Genomic DNA, 18,285 nt, shown 5'->3' with positions numbered 1-18,285 from the left:
ACTCTAGGGTAGAATAATTGAAGCAGTTGTATTTCAATGGCAAAAATTGCTAAGAGCTGCGAATGTCTTTGCTTTAAGCAAAAACATGTTCAGAAAACAATTATCCTCTAAAAAATGCAGATAACGTGGTGCCCAATTCTGACACCCAACTGTAGTAAATGATTTGACATATCTCAAATTGCAAAGAATTGAAAAATTTAATTATAATTGTACAAAAGAAGTTTTTGATTGACGATTGATTGTGTTGTTCAATGCAACTTGTAAGCACTCCTGACTATATCATGGTTGCCAGCCTTATTGGTGGAGGCAATGGGAGTATTCGTAGTTAACTACTGATTTTTAAAAGAAAACAATGAAAATCCTAGTCAATAAAGACCGAAGTCCAACACACCTACTACATGCAGGGTTCCTATTCACAACCTCAGTGTTGACAGGCTTCATAAAACAAGAAGGGACGTTAGAATGCAAATAAATGTTTTCTGTTTTGATTATACTTGGATTTGTCGTATCATTTTACTTTATAACATACAGATGAGAGTTGTCTTTCTTCTTACAAAAAGTTGGTAGGTTATCAGAATTCATATTAATTACTTTACTAATGACAATTACTTCAAACTATATGTTCATACATATAACAAAAAACGTGTTTAAGCACCATTTACTTTTTGATAATGTCTTTAAAGACATAGATACACGGTGACAATTTACAATCTCAATATACAGTAAGTATTATGTAGACTAAGAATCTGTGTTTTTTATTTCACAACACTGATGTGACAGGTTTAATAATATTATTACCTGTCTTTCGTCATAAGCTGGTTCACACAATCTACAAAGTCAACAGTTACAGCTAAAGAGAAAGAGGCTATAGCATCCATTCGTCAGTTTTACGCATTCATCATTAATGGGGTATGTAAATTAAGTGAAAGTAGATCTATATTATTAATTTGATGTTACAATATTTTAGAAATTATCTTAAACTAAGGAATATTATCTCCCTCATGCATAACTCTGATCCCCTGCCCGACTTTGACTATACCTTTTTGCCCTTTTCGGATGATAGCTCTTCATCTTTTTAATAAGCGTTGGATTTTCAAATATTTTGGCCTCAAGCATCACTGGCGATACATTTATTGTCGAAATGCACATCTGGTGCAGAGAAATTGGTACCATTAGTGTTATTATTATGATTCATAAAGTTAGAGAAAATAACGAGTAATTTTAATTTGTTAGGCATTTTTCTCTTTTCATTTTCATTATTCAAAACGTTGAAGGAAGTATCAGTAAATGATTAAACTTTTAATATATTTATTAAACAAAAAGGCAAGCAACTTCGAATGATGTCTTTAACACCTCGCAATGGTGAAGTTTTAGGACAGGAAACAACAATATAAAGATGTATAGACTAGATAAATTCTGTAAAATACAAAGGTCATAATATAATAAATGACTACAGTTTATAAAATAAATGTGAAAATAAACTTGTTCATGACGTCGAAACTTTGAATCTAACATAAAATAATCATTTTATTGTGAAGAATATTCAAAATGACATCATAAAACTGGTATATTCGTAGATCGTGTGGCATTCTTAAAGGCTCAGTATGTATTTGCTGAAGGAAGATCATAATTGTTTTTACATGTTTTTCACATGTTTTTCTTATCGTTTTATTTTATATTTGTTAATGATGCGTGCCCAAATAAAGCCAAATATAGGTAACTACGCATGTGCATTGATAACATTGATTAGCTTATATCATTACAAATAGCTTTTCGCCCAATGGACAAATACAAAAAACGTGTTCGTTGCATTTAATATGTATCGTTCGTGTTTTCTTTTTTCTTCATGGATTTCAACTGTCAACTTTTTGAAATAATTGGCAAGGTATATTAAAATCAGACACACTTTAAATTACCAGCTACATTGACATGCAACATATAAAACTGTTAGCAGTGATGGAAAAGAGCTTCCGGTGTCGCTTTATTCAAACCTGTCTTAACTGAATAAAAACCTCCGAATATAACTTTATAAGCTAAATCATAAAAGGCTTCAAGTTTACGAAGGGTTTGGAAGGTTTCACTGTGTAACCATTTCTTATGCCTTTTGTAGATGGATGCCGTTTATAAGAATATACAGACATCTTCCTACACGATTTCCGTTTTATTTGCCTCGTTGATTATTTCTAAGGTGAGAAACAAAAAATAATTTGAAAATTGCACACTGTATTCCATATTTTAGACAATAGGATTTTAAAAATATCTATCAATTGAATAAGAAGAGGATGTGGACGGTATTATAATACAATTAGTTGAGAAAACGGACTTGTATGTATCTAGAAAACTGGCATAAAACATGTACACACAAAACGATAAAACAAAGCTCCGTTTCAATGACAACTTAGTTTTTTTCAAACAAAGCCCGAGGTTTTTAAGCTGCCGAAACTAAACTGTTTGGTTTTAACAACGGTCAATTAAAGGATTAGTTCCATTCTTTATAAAAGGAACATTTCAAACAGACACGTGTGTTTGCGTTAAAACAATACCTAACGTATTCGTTTAATAGGTGTATGTCATTCAATAATTGTAAAACCAAATATCATTATATGGTGTATGGCTTCAATTATAGCGCACAAATAGATTATCTTAGTTGTTTTCGGAAAATGTTTCCGGAATTTTGAGTCCTCAGTGCTCTTAATCTTCGTACCTTATTTTGCCTTTTGACGTGTTTGATTCTAGCCTCACTGGTGATTCTTTTGTAGGCAAAACGCGCGCATAGCAAACAAAATGATATGCCTGGTTTCTTTCGTGAGTTTTTTCAACGTCTAATACTGATTTGTCATTCACAGAGATTGTTTCTGGTTACAATTTCCGATATTTACTCACAGGAATATGAAATTCACAATTTTACATAATGCTATTCAATGCGTACGTTCGGTGCGAAGAAAAATGTGCGCTTCCAAGATTAATTAAAATGTCTAATTCCATAGAAAAAAAGGACTTCTAATATAATATCTCATGAACATGTATGAACTGTTGTTTTCAATTGAATATATGATATATTAATTATTAAGTATTATTTTCATTTTGCAGACACCGAGGGATGCATTTTGGACAGAAGATGTGCGTAAAATTGATACTCCCCGGAATACCTTAAACGCAACAGTTAGTTTGAACAAATTCAAAACGTGGATAAAGACAAGATTTTCCACTTTACCTTTGCATGATCATGCCATGCTGTTTTCAAAGTACATAACTTAGTAATTCTGTATATAAATTAACAGAATAACGAGGCGACAAGTATAAAACTAAAGGCCATATTAATTTGATAAACTGAGCAATTCGTCGCCTGAGTATGTAGATGAACAATATATCTGAAACTATAAATATATATTAAAAAGGAACTTTATCCATAAACAATAAGCATTTAAACAAATAAGTTGTACATCAATCAGAGCAATTCAGTTGGTTGTTCCTTGCCTCGTATTATGACGACAATATACCTCACAAAATAAAAACTAAAAACCTATTAACTCAGTATTACAAACCCCACAGAAAACGGAGGTGATTTCGGGTGCTCCATTAAAGGGTAAGCTGATCCTGCTCCATATGTTGCATTTGTCCCTTTGCTCATAGTACGTACAAATTCAGTTTCAATTCTCATTTGGTGATGTCACAATCGAGGAAAAGAGGAAAGTAGTGCAACTTCTAATTACATTTTTACAATACACTTACATAGATACACTCTAAACATATCAGAAAAGGAACTTTCTTTGTGTCATTGTTGGAGAATACAAAAAGACAACTTAACAATGATATTGATAAATATAAACATGATATAATCACCTTGTCAAATCGAATACCCACATATCTACATTTGAACCCCGAATGTTAACCTCGATATATTTATTAATGATTTTGTGAATTGTTTGGATGCCTTAAAAATAAATATTGCTCAAGGTCATTGTAAGTGTCTAATTTATATCGAAAATTTATACTCAATTTGCAAATTTCAGGTATGACTTGATAACAAAAAATGGTTCTAAAAACCTTGCTGGTAAGTATCGGTATACAAAATTGTCAAAATCTCTTCTATTTACCCATATATCAATAACAAAATATATAGTTACATAATAACATGCGTGTTTCAAGAAAAAAATGTATGTTATAACGTAATTTTAATTTGACGAATCACACTCTTAAAACTACAATATATAAAAATCTCAAATTTGTTACTAAATATATTACAATAAAAATAAAATTTTAAAAGGTCTCGGCAAAAGTTTCAATGGAGTTTCAATTTCATATAATGTTCCTTTAAAGTAACAATTGTAGTGAAGTCAAACATGTCATTGCATTAGGCATGTATTTGTATCGCAAATTTTTTTTTATATTTATATAGGTCTAGCTTTTTTAGGGGGAGTATGTGGAGAATCAGCCCAATCAATTATAGAAGATGATTTCTCTTACAATATCATCACAACATCGTCTCATGAACTTGGACACAAGTAGGCATGCAAATGTATATATGTTGCCATATTGCACCTGGTTCACATACATTGTTATTTTAAGTAACGATTGAAGTGCACTGCTTACAAAATTGATAACAGCGAACAAAACAATACCAATCATTTACGGTTTAATTTATCAATATGTACACAATTTGATAAAAGCAGACATAATATTTACAGCATATTCATTTGAAAGAAAAATGTTACAAAATCAGTATATGAGCTGAGTCGGATATAAATCGACCTTATGAAAGTGCACATGTACATGTATTAGGCTTTAAATGATTTTTGAACATTCAAATACTATATGTTTTGTAGGGTTCCTATAACAACTCGATTTTCAAACAGTTACATTCTTTGAATACAGATTTGGATAACAGATGTATTGATATTTATTTACATAAGGTCGATTATATTCACATTGCTTTTAAAAGGACTATATTGACTATTGTCGTTTACTTTCTAGTCTAAATTCAAATCACGATAGTGATGGCAATAGTTGTACTGCGGCTGATGGTTATGTTATGGCTGCTGTCAGTACAGTCCACTTGGGTGCTACAGCAACGCATCCCTGGATCTTTTCCACCTGTTCTACAAATTACTTCACTTCAAAGTTAGACAGTTTAGATTCGTAAGTGCACTTTAACATAAAATAAACGAAAATAATCAATGTTTTCTATTTTGAATGTTTGTCAAAGTTCAATGTAAAGAAAACTGCAAAAATGAAAAGCGCAAATTATGAAATTGAAAAAATTAAGATGAAACAAAATAATGACAAAAACGACAGATAAATATATTCTATAAAGACAAACAATAAAAAAATCTCAACCATACATATTTGATCTGACAGTTTCTCTCTAATGAACGTACACAAACATGCTTAATGTAATTTACATCTTATATTTACCTTCCAATGATAATGTTGAGTTGTTAAGTTTATGTTTTTCAGTCAAAATAAGAACTGTATGAAAACATTAGGACCAAACATTGATCCAACTGCCCTGGCGAAATACGGCAAAACATATGCAGGACAGGCATACGATGCAGACGCGCAATGTAAACATACGCATGGTAAAACATCAAAGTTATGCAAGGTAATATCGTAACAAGATAAAGAGTGCATATATAAATGTTAAACATAAAATATAGAAATATAACAATATAGAAATATAAACATATAAAAACAACAATAACCTTTAACATGTACAACATGGATACCACAATTGGTCACGTACATGAAGTGTCCTTTTTCAAATATTGAATAAACCTTTTTGTCAGCTTAGATAGTTAATATCATTCTTTTGCATTCATCTATATGTCAAGGTAATTACGCCAATTCATGTGTAAACATGAAAATAAAACCGAAAAATCATAATGGTCTAAGCCCATAATTACAGACTTGCTTACGTATTGTTTTCAATTTCAGAATCTTTTTAAAGGAAATTATACCTCAATATGTAACCAGATGTATTGCGATGATCCTACTAAACCGTCAAATTGTATCGCGTCAACAGCATGGGATAGGACTTCTTGCGGGAACAAAAAGGTATGAACTGGGATCCTGTCAATAAATTATTCTTCTCTTGAATATATTACTTTTCTTTTTAAATAGTTGAAATTTATAAAAATCAGTAAATACATTTATTGAGGCTACACAATGGTACTATTGTTGAAAGACGTCATAACAATTAAAGTGTTTGAAAAACTGTCAGTCAAAAACAAAAATCTTTTTTGTTAGGGTGATTTACACACCGATTTTTATAGTTTGTGATCTAACACTAACTGCTAATAGCTACTTGTAAGATGAATGGTAATTTTTCCTTTGATCTTCGAGTGAGGTAACTTCGGTTATTTTTAGAGGAGTGCGTTAACTGAATGAATCAAAAGTTGTTATTTCACTGTCAAGCTCCGCCTCCTTGAACTAGTAAACTATGAAATCAATGACCATAAAATGTCCTAATAAATGTAAACGAAATGCATATACAACAATATATCAAAAACAAATCGAGAAAAGGGGTGAGGGGGTGAGGAGGGCTTACCCTAACACTAGCCAAATTTGTAAACCTAACCCTAAATTAAAATGGTTCCCTGTATATTGTACTTTAAACAAATGAATGCTCGAGGAGAGCTGCAAAAAGGAAGAACGTGGACTGTAAACGAAGAGTCGATATTGATAAATTGGTGGATACTTGTTTTTATCGTGACAATATAAGTATTCCATAAAAACTTGTCACTGGACTTTTAGTCGTTTAATTTTCTCCACTTAATGAAAAAATAAAACAAAATGTAATAGAAATGACTATAAATTTTCCTGCTGTTATTTTGGTTGGATACCTGTTTTTATCGTGTCGAAATTAATGACAAAATATATGTCAATGGATGTTTAATAATTTTCTTCATTCTATAAAGGCCTATCTCCGTGAATTGATCTTGTTTCAGATATTTGTCCCTGGATCTTACACGCATTCAACATGCAACCATTGCAATCAATTAACCGATCTTTTTCCAGTTCTTGGGAAATTGGAAGAATAGTATTAATTACCTTCATAATTGGTATTATGAAATGTTTCCTTCTTATCACAACGATAAAACTCCTTTGAAACTACACGTCATTTCCGAATTGAAGGGCAGATAAACATCGTATAAAATTTTGCATCAACGTGTCCTTCTCCTATAACGTCCAAAATCACCCGAAACGTGTGCATTATAGGTCATTGTATGCCAAAACGTGTCTTATTAATGACGCTAAAATGTGTCCTTTCACTAACATCGTCAGGGTATCGTGTCCAGTCACGCCTAAACGTATCCACTCTACGAAGGACAATTCCGTTTATCATATCCATAAACTGCGACCTTAAACCTGGTTTTATTTAATGTATGAATTCCAATTTCACCAGAATACTGAAATGCCCTTATTAGGGATATTTTATCATCAATAAGTTAATAATAATTTCAAAGAAATATGCATTTAGGATTTTCTTTTGTAACAGTGAAAAACAAGATCGTTGCTTTGTTTCAAAACAGAAATCAATATTGTGTCACAAAGTTCGAGACAATGGCATGACAATGGAGAGATAAGTGTTAATATTTGAATGAATAGAAAATTGAGTTGGATCATATGCATGAACAGGTTGAGCATCTCCTACTTAGCGTAAACAATTTAGTAGATGATTTTCGCAAAAATCAACTAATGAAGAAACTTCGTTGAAATAAATATCTGTTCGTCGTTTTTAGTTTTTTGCCATGACGTTTTCAGCTTATCTTCGACCTATGAGTTTGAATATCCCTATGGTACCTTTCGCCGCTCTTGTGATTTGCAGTGTATACAAAACTTATCTAATGAATGGCTATTATTTATTTTGAATTTATTGAACTATAAAATTAATTTTTAGCTCTTCCCATTGAATAATCCGCGAAGCGGATTATGTAAAATGTGAAGAGTCAAAAATTAATTTTATGGTTCAATAAATTCAAAATAAATTATTGTCATTCATTATAAATAAATTTCTATCAAAAATAAGGCTCAAAGAGCTTTTTATATTATTTATATTAACAATAACAACGTACACACATTTTGGCGCATGAATACACAACGTCAGAGTGGGCGTGTCGCCATAAAAATTGACAACATTGAAAATAAAGGTAATACTTTTAACCAGTCAGAAGACAGTAAATACACCAAATTTATTTATTATCAGATAACAGACAACTTTACTGACGTTTCAACATGATTTAGTAAGTTTATATTTCAAACGCGTTTGCGAAAAATAGTCGGACATGTTTGGGCGATAAGTGATTTAAAAAACACCTGTGAGCTTAGTGGAAATGTTTTGGCGATATGGACACACGTGTGAGGCTGTTAGTTATATAAAATGTAATGTACTTAAATACATATATAGTTATATTTGATGACATGTCGAAATTCGTTTTAAATTGACTCTCAAAAACATTTATTTTTATTGTATAGTGGTGTGTGTATGGTGTATGTACGCACGATGCAAATGCGCCTGTATCTAATGGTAAGTTTTGTGTCGTTATGTTTTAAATTTTTAATTCAACACATTTTTGTAAATTGTGTTTAAATTTTGTACAATGTTTATTGGTAACCACCATTCATTTTATTCACAGTTTGTTGTTTTCTTCAAGGTTATAATGATTCTCTTTGATTCTTTTGGTGTTGCTACATGCAATAACATATGCTTTAAAAGTGGTCATTTGGAAGTTTTCTAACATTCTATCTAGTTCAAAAAAATGATAGAAAAAATGTCGAAATTCAGTAAATATTACAAAAACGGCAATAAAACATCCACAAATTTCAGAGCCTACGATACAGTTTTGATCCAACGATGATTTAAAAAAAAATCTAAATCATACATAGTGATGTATTACCTGATCTATTCAAATATGTTATAAAACACATACCTTCGTGTGCAACTTTATGAGATAGATGTGATCCAACTTTTGGATATTTACTCACTATGTCCGTTTTTTACATTTGTATACTTTGAGTAGATTAACTTAACTTTTGTATTTCAAAAGATCAACACAAGTGTTTATTGTATGTAAAAACCTTTGGAAAACCTTCTAAACGTATATAAATTTACATAAATTTATGAAACAATTCATTTGGAAATGATTCATATGTATCAAAGTTTCATGATTTCAGAAAAAAAACCCATCATTTTTTGCTGTTTATTTATCTTATTTGAAAAAGAATTATCGCTGCTATAGGGTTTTTGGCCTTGGTCTTTCCTGGTGCAGATGGGTTCAGATGTGCAATGCTGACGCAAGAGGGTTTTATAGTGTTGTTTTTATTTTGTTTACCCTTGTCTTTATATTTTACCTAATTTGTACTTTATCGAGAAGTATATACTATGTATGTGCTATCAAGTACTAAAACATTTTTGTTGGCGTCTTTGTCAAGTTCACTATCAAGTACTAAAACATTTTTGTTGGCGTCTTTGTCAAGTTCACTATCAAGTACTCAAACATTATTGTTGGTGTCTTTGTCAAATTCACTATCAAGTACTAAAACATTTTTGTTGGCGTCTTTGTCAAATTCACTATCTAGTACATCAACAGTTTTGTTGGCGTCTCTTTGTCAAGTTCACTTTCAAGTACTAAAACGTTTTTGTTAGCGTCTTTGTCAAATTCACTATCAAGTACTAAAACATTTTTGTTGGCGTCTTTGTCAAATTCACTATCAAGTACTCAAACATTTTTGTTGGCGTCTTTGTCAAATTCACTATCAAGTACTAAAACATTTTTGTTGGCGTCTTTGTCCAGTTCACTATCAAGTACTAAAACATTTTTGTTGGCGTCTTTGTCCAGTTCACTATCAAATACAAAAACATTTTTGTTGGCGTCTTTGTCAAATTCACTATCAAGTACTAAAACATTTTTGTTGGCGTCTTTGTCAAGTTCACTATCAAGTACTAAAACCTTTTTGTTCGCGTCTTTGTCAAGTTCACTATCAAGTACTAAAACGTTTTTGTTGGCGTCTTTGTCAAATACACTATCAAGTACTAAAACATTTTTGTTGGCGTCTTTGTCAAGTTCACTATCAAGTACTAAAACATTTTTGTTGGCGTCTTTGTCAAGTTCACTATCAAGTACTAAAACGTTTTTGTTGGCGTCTTTGTCAAATTCACTATCAAGTATTAAAACATTTTTGTTGGCGTCTTTGTCAAATTAACTATCTAGTACATAAACAGTTTTGTTGGCGTCTCTTTGTCAAGTTCACTATCAAGTACTAAAACATTTTTGTTAGCGTCTTTGTCAAATTCACTATCAAGTACTAAAACATTTTTGTTGGCGTCTTTGTCAAATTCACTATCAAGTACTCAAACATTTTTGTTGGCGTCTTTGTCAAATTCACTATCAAGTACTAAAACATTTTTGTTGGCGTCTTTGTCAAATTCACTATCAAGTACTAAAACATTTTTGTTGGCGTCTTTGTCAAGTTCACTATCAAGTAGTAAAACACTTTTGTTGACGTCTTTGTCCAGTTCACTATCAAGTAGTAAAACATTTTTGTTGACGTCTTTGTCCAGTTCACTATCAAATACAAAAACATTTTTGTTGGCGTCTTTGTCAAGTTCACTATCAAGTACTAAAACATTTTTGTTGGCGTCTTTGTCAAATTCACTATCAAGTACAAAAACATTTTTGTTGGCGTCTTTGTCAAGTTCACTATCAAGTACTAAAACATTTTTGTTGGCGTCTTTGTCAAGTTCACTATAAAGTACTAAAACATTTTTGTTGGCGTCTTTGTCAAGTTCACTATCAAGTACTAAAACATTTTTGTTGGCGTCTTTGTCAAGTTCACTATCAAGTACTAAAACATTTTTGTTGGCGTCTTTGTCAAGTTCACTATCAAGTACTAAAACATTTTTGTTGGCATCTTTGTCAAGTTCACTATCAAGTTCACTATCAAGTACTAAAAAATTTTTGTTGGCGTTTTTGTCAAATTCACTATCAAGTACTAAAACATTTTTGTTGGCGTCTTTGTCAATTTCACTATCAAGTACTAAAACATTTTTGTTAGCGTCTTTGTTAGATTTGTTTGTATTTTTGTTTGAATTTTTTAGTCAGTTGTGTTATATGTCTGTGATGTACGTTTACACAGTTTTGGCTAGTAGATCCCAATTATTGTCACATTTACCTATTATGTCTGTCTGGGATTCTCAATGTTATTGTCATTGTAAATATAACGGAACTATAAACAACTGTCATACAAGTGTCAGGATTAGCTAGCTATAAAACCAGGTTAAACCCACAATTTTCTTTGACAAATGTCTCTTCCAAGGAATATGCTAGTTGTCTGTTATCCTTTCCGTCGGTTGATAAAGTCTAACGTTTGATTTTGTCAATTTGTATGGAATTCACTCTTTTTGAATTTACTTTGGTACTTTTGTTATACTTTTTTCCACAACATTGTCTTTTACTCAGTTGTACGTCAAATGTTAAGAATGTCTTAACCGAGACACAACACTTTCCTAAAATTGCACATTTGTTCTTGTATCTCATTTTGTGGTGCAATTTAAGTGGTACATATCTTCAGTGATTGCAACCAGGTATGAGAACAGTAATCAAATAATTTATGTGATTAGTGTTTGATGCTATTTTGCTCTGCAATTGTACCTGAATAATTTTCAGTTGTGATTGAATAAAACTGATTTTTTAAAATTTAAATAAATATTTAACAGCTGGACAGATGTACGATCCAGACACCCAGTGTAGGCATATTTATGGAAACAGTTCAGAACTATGCAGGGTAAGTAAAAAAAGACAAAACAACTTCATAGTCATTATTTTATTTTATGATTATTTGTGAGGGCAGTTGTTATTGATTGACGAATATTACTTGTCGTTAGTTAGGGTGTACATTGAATGAGCTTTATTTGTTGAATGCATCAATTAAGCATATTAGGTATCTGTCAATAACAATCATGCAATGTTTATGGCCCCGCCACAAAGTGGTCGGGCTATACACTTTTACCCCGTATCCGTCATTCCGTCATTATGTCATTGTGTCATTCCGTCATTCCGCAGCGAACAGTTATACGGACTTTTCTTTTCAAACGCCTTCACATATTCGCAAAGACATGTCAAGTGTAAAATCATCACCTTATTTTTTTTTCTTTTGTCGGGAATTCATATCTTCTTTCAAACAAACTTCAAAATGTACATATTTGAATTATTTAATTGATGTTACACATTAGCGATGTTTGCTTTAAGAATGAATTAGACAAAAAAACGTGTAACACAGCTAGAGCTAAAAAAAAAAAGAGAACAAAAAAGGCAACGAAACAAAAATAACAAAGAGAAAAAAACATAATATAAAAAAAAATATATTAAAATAAAAACAAACATGAAACAACTTAACATGAAAAAGGAAACAAGACAAAATGATACTGATTTTCGAATGAAGGACTTGTTATGAAATAAAAGCTTTCACATATTCATATTACTTGATGGGCGAGGGTCAGGGTACATGTATAAAGATGTGTTTATTGAATTGTATCCCCTCTTTATCTTAAAATATGAGACCACATCAACAATGTTCGGTATAATTGGGGAAATTCTGTGGTTTTTTTCTAGTCAACTGTTTATCCCAAGGTGTACTTGATGTCCGATGACTATGAATTTGTATGTTATTCTCTAGCTGCATTATGAATTTGAGCTCTGTTTTCATGACTAAAGGAGAAGGTTTACTAAGTGTAAAGATTGGCCATAAGATTGAATGTATTTTTTAATCTGGCCAAATACTACAAATTATACGCAGAATTAGTTGGGATGTAACTATATATTAATAAAATTGGGAATGGAAACAAACGGGGAATGTTTTTGTTTTGCTATGTGTATCGTTTTGTTGTACTAGTATACATGAAACTTCTATATTTATTAACATAACGAGTTGAATCTTGTTTTAGGGATTGTATAAAGGAAATTTTGCATCTATATGTGGAAAATTGTACTGTAAAGATCCATCTAATCCAAAGTCCTGTAACGCAATAGTAGCTGAGGAAGGTACTCAGTGTGGCAACAAAAAGGTAAATGTTTTATCAAATGTAACAAGTTTACATGTAATGTTGTTGATGCTTAGAATATGGTAACGTTATACCAAATATTACACTGTGTATGGCAGTATATATGCAGTACGATGAATAATCATTTATCTGAAAATTATTTCGACACAGCGGACATTTGTCTCTTATATTCTGTAATTATAGTACGGTAATTTCTATAAACAAATATTTTTTGTTATCTTTGTGTCGAAGTGTTGTTTTGTGATATTGCCTGATAAGATGATACAAGTGTCAGTTTGATATTGCCAATAGTTATTTATTATTTTGAATAGATGGCAAAACAATCGTTATGTATGTGACGTATCATCTGATAAAATGTTGACCAATGATGATAGAAATTTTATTATAAATCAAGTTGCGGCAATTATTGACTCACATGCACAATACTTCTTACATCAAAATGTAATAGTCTGCAAGTTTGAGTGTTGGAGATTTCCAAATGAAATAAAATTAGAATGATATTGCATGTGGTATTCCCCTTATTTTTAATCCGTGTGAATGATTTGTATGATTCTTGTTGAGGAGACGAGACACACGTAAATAATTAAAAATGTTATTTTTTCAAGTGGTGTGTCGACGGAGCATGCACTTTCGATGCGAAAGCACCAACAGGCATTGGTAAGTTGTCAGCATAAAGATTTTCTATAATCATTTATTTGAGAACAAACATACCACTCTATAAGTGTGAATTGGAGATTAAAAATTCTTTTAATCCCTTTTAAAATGTATGTCACTGTGCTTTTAAATCTTTGATAACTACTGCAGCCAAGCTTCAATAGTTAAATGATAGTAAAACAATATATGATCTTTATTATTAGTATTGTATTCTTATGGTAACTTATTTAACCTATACATGAATTTCTCGAATTGATTTATTACATGCATTATATTAACATACACAGAGCATGATATGGAATAATGGGGTTTCGACTTCTGATTTGTACATATAGGTTAAATATTAAAAAAATTAAATAAAATTCGGCGTTTGGTGATTGCTATTATCAATGTATCTTTGTGATAGTTACAGTCCTAAATTTTAATACACCAATTCCTCAGCATGTTTGCAAGTAATTAATTATTATTGTATTAATTTGTTTTTTTAAATATTGAACGCATCTGACAGAATTTTTTTTATATCAATACGTGTGCTTGAGATGAAAGACTACAGGTACGCATCACGAAACGAAATGATATTTTCAACAAAAACCTCAAAATAAGAATTAAAAGAGAGGCGAAAGATACCAAAATGGCATCCAAACTAGAGTCGAAAACAATGTCATGGTGAAAAACGGAAAAAAAAAGACAAGCAACAGTATACAAAACACAACATCAAAAATCAAAACCGGAGACACAAACCCAACAAAACCCGGGAGTGATAACATGTCCTCTTGAAGGGTAGGCAGATCCTGCTGAAGTAGTGACCTGTTGTTTTCATCGTGCTCAAGTAAGTTAAAACTAAGTGATTAATCGAATTCGGTAGGTCACATTCGAGGAAAATAGGTCGGGATTGTGGTTATTACAATTAGAATACATCCGTCGTCATCTATGATACAGGCATTCTATTACGACCAACCTTCTCGTGATGGCATCCATAAAATGTTCGAAGGGATGATTTCAAATTCATCATTTTGAACTATTGGTTCAATAGCTTCCCATGGAAGCAGCAACCCTCTAACAAGAAAATCATGATAGGAAATGCATGCTCTTGAATACCGTATCAATTGGAATATTTACTCCATAAGCAGGCGCTTCTACAATGTTGCTACATAAAAAACTAAACATTCAATAACAGAAGCAATGAAATGAAACATAAGCATATGCTTGTCTTAATATTTGCCTATATTATAATTCTCTATACAAAAGCGTACAAAAATTTAATCAAGAGCAGCGCTATCTTTTATTTATCAAACAATCCATCAGTCGAAAAAAACACAACAGCATGTATAAGCGAGGAAAAAACCCACAAAAGACAAAAGAGACAACAAAACACCACATAAAGCACTAAAGATCGAGCAACAAAACAGCATAAATTTGGGTTGTTTAATGTTAGTGATTACTGTTGTGATATATAATATAAAACAATTCTATTGTATAGATAATTGTTTGTTCGGCGATAAAAAAGGTAAAGTGTTCAGTAGTGGTTGGTCATGTGCGGACATGATGCGATTGGCTCCTTATAATTGTCCAGCCGTACCAACAGAGTGTTGTGCATCATGTGCACCTCCAACAACAACTACTTCCTCTTCCACTACAAGCACAACACCGACGACAATAATAACCCCAACAACAAGTATGTCATTGACAACGACCACAATACCTACAACGACCACAATAGCTACAACAACCACAACACCTACAACGACCACAACACCTACAACGACCAAAATAACCCAAACAACATTACCTACAACAACAATTGCAACAAAAACTACGCAAATGTCGACAACCACTACAACAAGTAGACCGTCAACAACATCGAAAACCACGACGACAAAGGCGGCCTCCTCGAAAAACAGTCCGACATTAAAGATAAATACTTCATACCATACTGCAAGACATCCTAGTACAACATTGTTATTAACAACCAACACAACGAGGATTTTAAAAGATTCAAGGCAACATGGTAAGAAAATATTTTTATCTGTAATCACCTAATTTTAAGTTTTCTTAATATGAATCTCTGAAATATGTACTAATTTTACTTTTTATTTCAATTTGATAAGAAATTACCTGTATTGTATTTTAAGCTTGAACTATATTAAGTATATGTTAATTGTTTGAAATTGAGTTTATACAGCTACGCAGCGGAGATGGGTAAATGGATATTTGCGACAGTTAAACCAAGTTAACGTAGGTCCAATGTAAAATACAACACAGTTACTAAGTGCAAAACGTAGGCGCCAGACGTTTTAAATATTTGTGTACTCTTCATATTGGATGGAATCTTTATAAAAAAAATGTAACAAAAAACTTGATAATTGTATCATTTATTGAAGGAATTACATATAAATGAATTCTAGAATTCAAAATGGCGGCTTCGCTTGATTAAAGATGGGTAAACAGTTGATTTTACGCATGAAAAAATATGACGTCCAATCAATAATAATGTGTTTACATAAATATTGGATTAAAATATTATTTTGGCCTCAGAAATATATGTCCCGTTTGTTGTGTCTACCTCTTTTCAATAATTGTGAATCATGTGAATATTTCTGTATTAGCATTACCAATTAGTAGGATTACGTTAAACAAGCAATAATTAATTAATCCATGTAAATTGTTATCCCGGAGTACGTCATATGACTTGATTAATAAATGACAGCAACACCACAGGAGCCCAAAATGGAGATGGACTTGCTTACCTTTCGGAAACAACTATATCTTACTTCATTTATATTGTTTATGATGCCTTCTTTGTATTTTATTGCTAGTTATCTGAGTAGTGCTATGTAGACTATTTTATGTGTACACATATTTTTCTTCTGTCATTTGTGTTGTCTCTCTTTCTGCATCCTTGTTTTAACGATCTCTTTTTGTATCTTTATATACTTTTTCATTATTTTGTCTCATTTTTATATATAGATACAGTTCTGATAGCAGTAGGAGTAGGTGCTGTGGTTCTGATATCTGTAGTCCTTATTTGTATCGTAGTTTGCCGGAAAAAATTACGGAGGGCAAAAGTTGAAGATGTAGAGGCCAAGAAGGTAAACACCAGAATGAGAAAAGACTCTTTAATTTTGTTAAATATTGAACATTGTTCTTAATATAACTTGAACCATACCGTTAAATGATTGCACCTTCATTTTGGTATGAAACTTGCAAAGTTTCATTGTTGTCAATGATATTCCAATCACATATTTATCATGAAAATTGATTTACGAACACTTTTTTTTAAGAATAAAAAATCGTTTCTGTAATGTTTATGTAATGAAGGAAGGTAAGACTGCTGATATACCTAATAGCATATATTAATGAGCATTTACTATGTATTTTACAGCAATACAGCAAAAGAACTAGAGTTACAGGAAACGTGAATCATACAATGGCGCCAGGAAATAGTAAAAGAATTGAAACGACAATGAAAATGCGTTACTGATCAGCTACTAAAAACGCTTCTACATCATTACATTTCAGATTATTTGACAGTTTTGTCAAAATTTATATGCAAATACAATAGCATGTGTTTCATGAATATGCACATCATATACATATATTCATATTCACTTATATTCACTTTATACATGTTATGAGTGCGTGCACCTTACGAGTGTTATGTGAAACAGCTTCCCGCTCTGTATCAAACAGGAAACAAGAACAAATTGTTCTTGAATATTTATAGAAGGTGTAATGAACAATATATGTTAATCGCGAATTTGTTTGTAATAGCCGCTTATTGCAGTCTAATGTCGTGTGCACATTTGTTTTACATCTATTCATACAATAATATTTGATGTTTTGCACCTCAATTTATTGACAGTGAAGAAATGTGATGCAGCCCGTAAAGACACTAAAACGAAATAATATCCAGATGTTTTTTCTGTACGATCAAGAAAACCATTTTGTTATATGTTTATACATGTATATTCTAGGGAAACTTAGTTAAACTGAACAAATATACGTTGACAGTTTAGAAATTGTACATTTTTTTCTTCACAAATAGACTTTTTTCCTTTCAAATAATTAAACAGTTCTGGGTCAAATATCTAGAAAAGATTAAGTAAAAAAGGGATATATAACGGTAAAAAAAATCATATACTTCTCTTTCTGATAAATTTCTGCATTTTGAATATGTATATACAAAGTGCAGGAAAACATTAGACATATCAGGTGATGGTACAACCGCATGACCAACTGTACTCATTTATCGAAACAGTAGCAGGAAAACTAAATACTATCAAGAAGTTTTGAGAACAATATGTATGAGGCAAGTATCATGATAGACTAAAATAAATTTCCCCATTAATCGACAGGAAGTTGCACAAGCAGCTGTAACGGGTACAAACATGGCTGTAAAAACAAAGGAGATGTTGTAGTTTCCCACCTTTGAAAAATATTGCAGAGTAGAATGAACATTTGGTGACAAGGAGAGGTCAATGTTTCAAATGTTCAATTCTTTCAATAATAAAACGTATGTTTGTTGTTTATTTTCTGTGCTTTTCATTTCATTTCTATGAAAATTGACAACA

General features: G+C 31.5%; 1 protein-coding gene across 1 annotated transcript; it reads left to right on the top strand.

Annotated features, from left to right (window-relative positions):
• The first annotated feature begins 8,245 nt into the window (after window positions 1-8,245).
• Window positions 8,246-18,209, top strand: LOC127717994 (integumentary mucin C.1-like). Its single transcript, XM_052223871.1, has 7 exons — window positions 8,246-8,382; window positions 11,717-11,784; window positions 12,944-13,063; window positions 13,666-13,717; window positions 15,195-15,722; window positions 16,682-16,803; window positions 17,097-18,209. The coding sequence occupies exons 1-7, from the start codon at window positions 8,334-8,336 to the stop codon at window positions 17,193-17,195; spliced, it is 1,038 nt and encodes a 345-aa protein (XP_052079831.1). The 5' UTR covers window positions 8,246-8,333; the 3' UTR covers window positions 17,196-18,209.
• Window positions 18,210-18,285: the final 76 nt, after the last annotated feature.

The sequence above is a fragment of the Mytilus californianus genome, unplaced genomic scaffold (genome assembly GCF_021869535.1).
Source record: "Mytilus californianus isolate M0D057914Y unplaced genomic scaffold, xbMytCali1.0.p SCAF_10, whole genome shotgun sequence".
Taxonomy (NCBI): Eukaryota; Metazoa; Mollusca; class Bivalvia; order Mytilida; family Mytilidae; genus Mytilus; species Mytilus californianus.
This window is presented reverse-complemented; position numbering and strand designations above follow the sequence as displayed.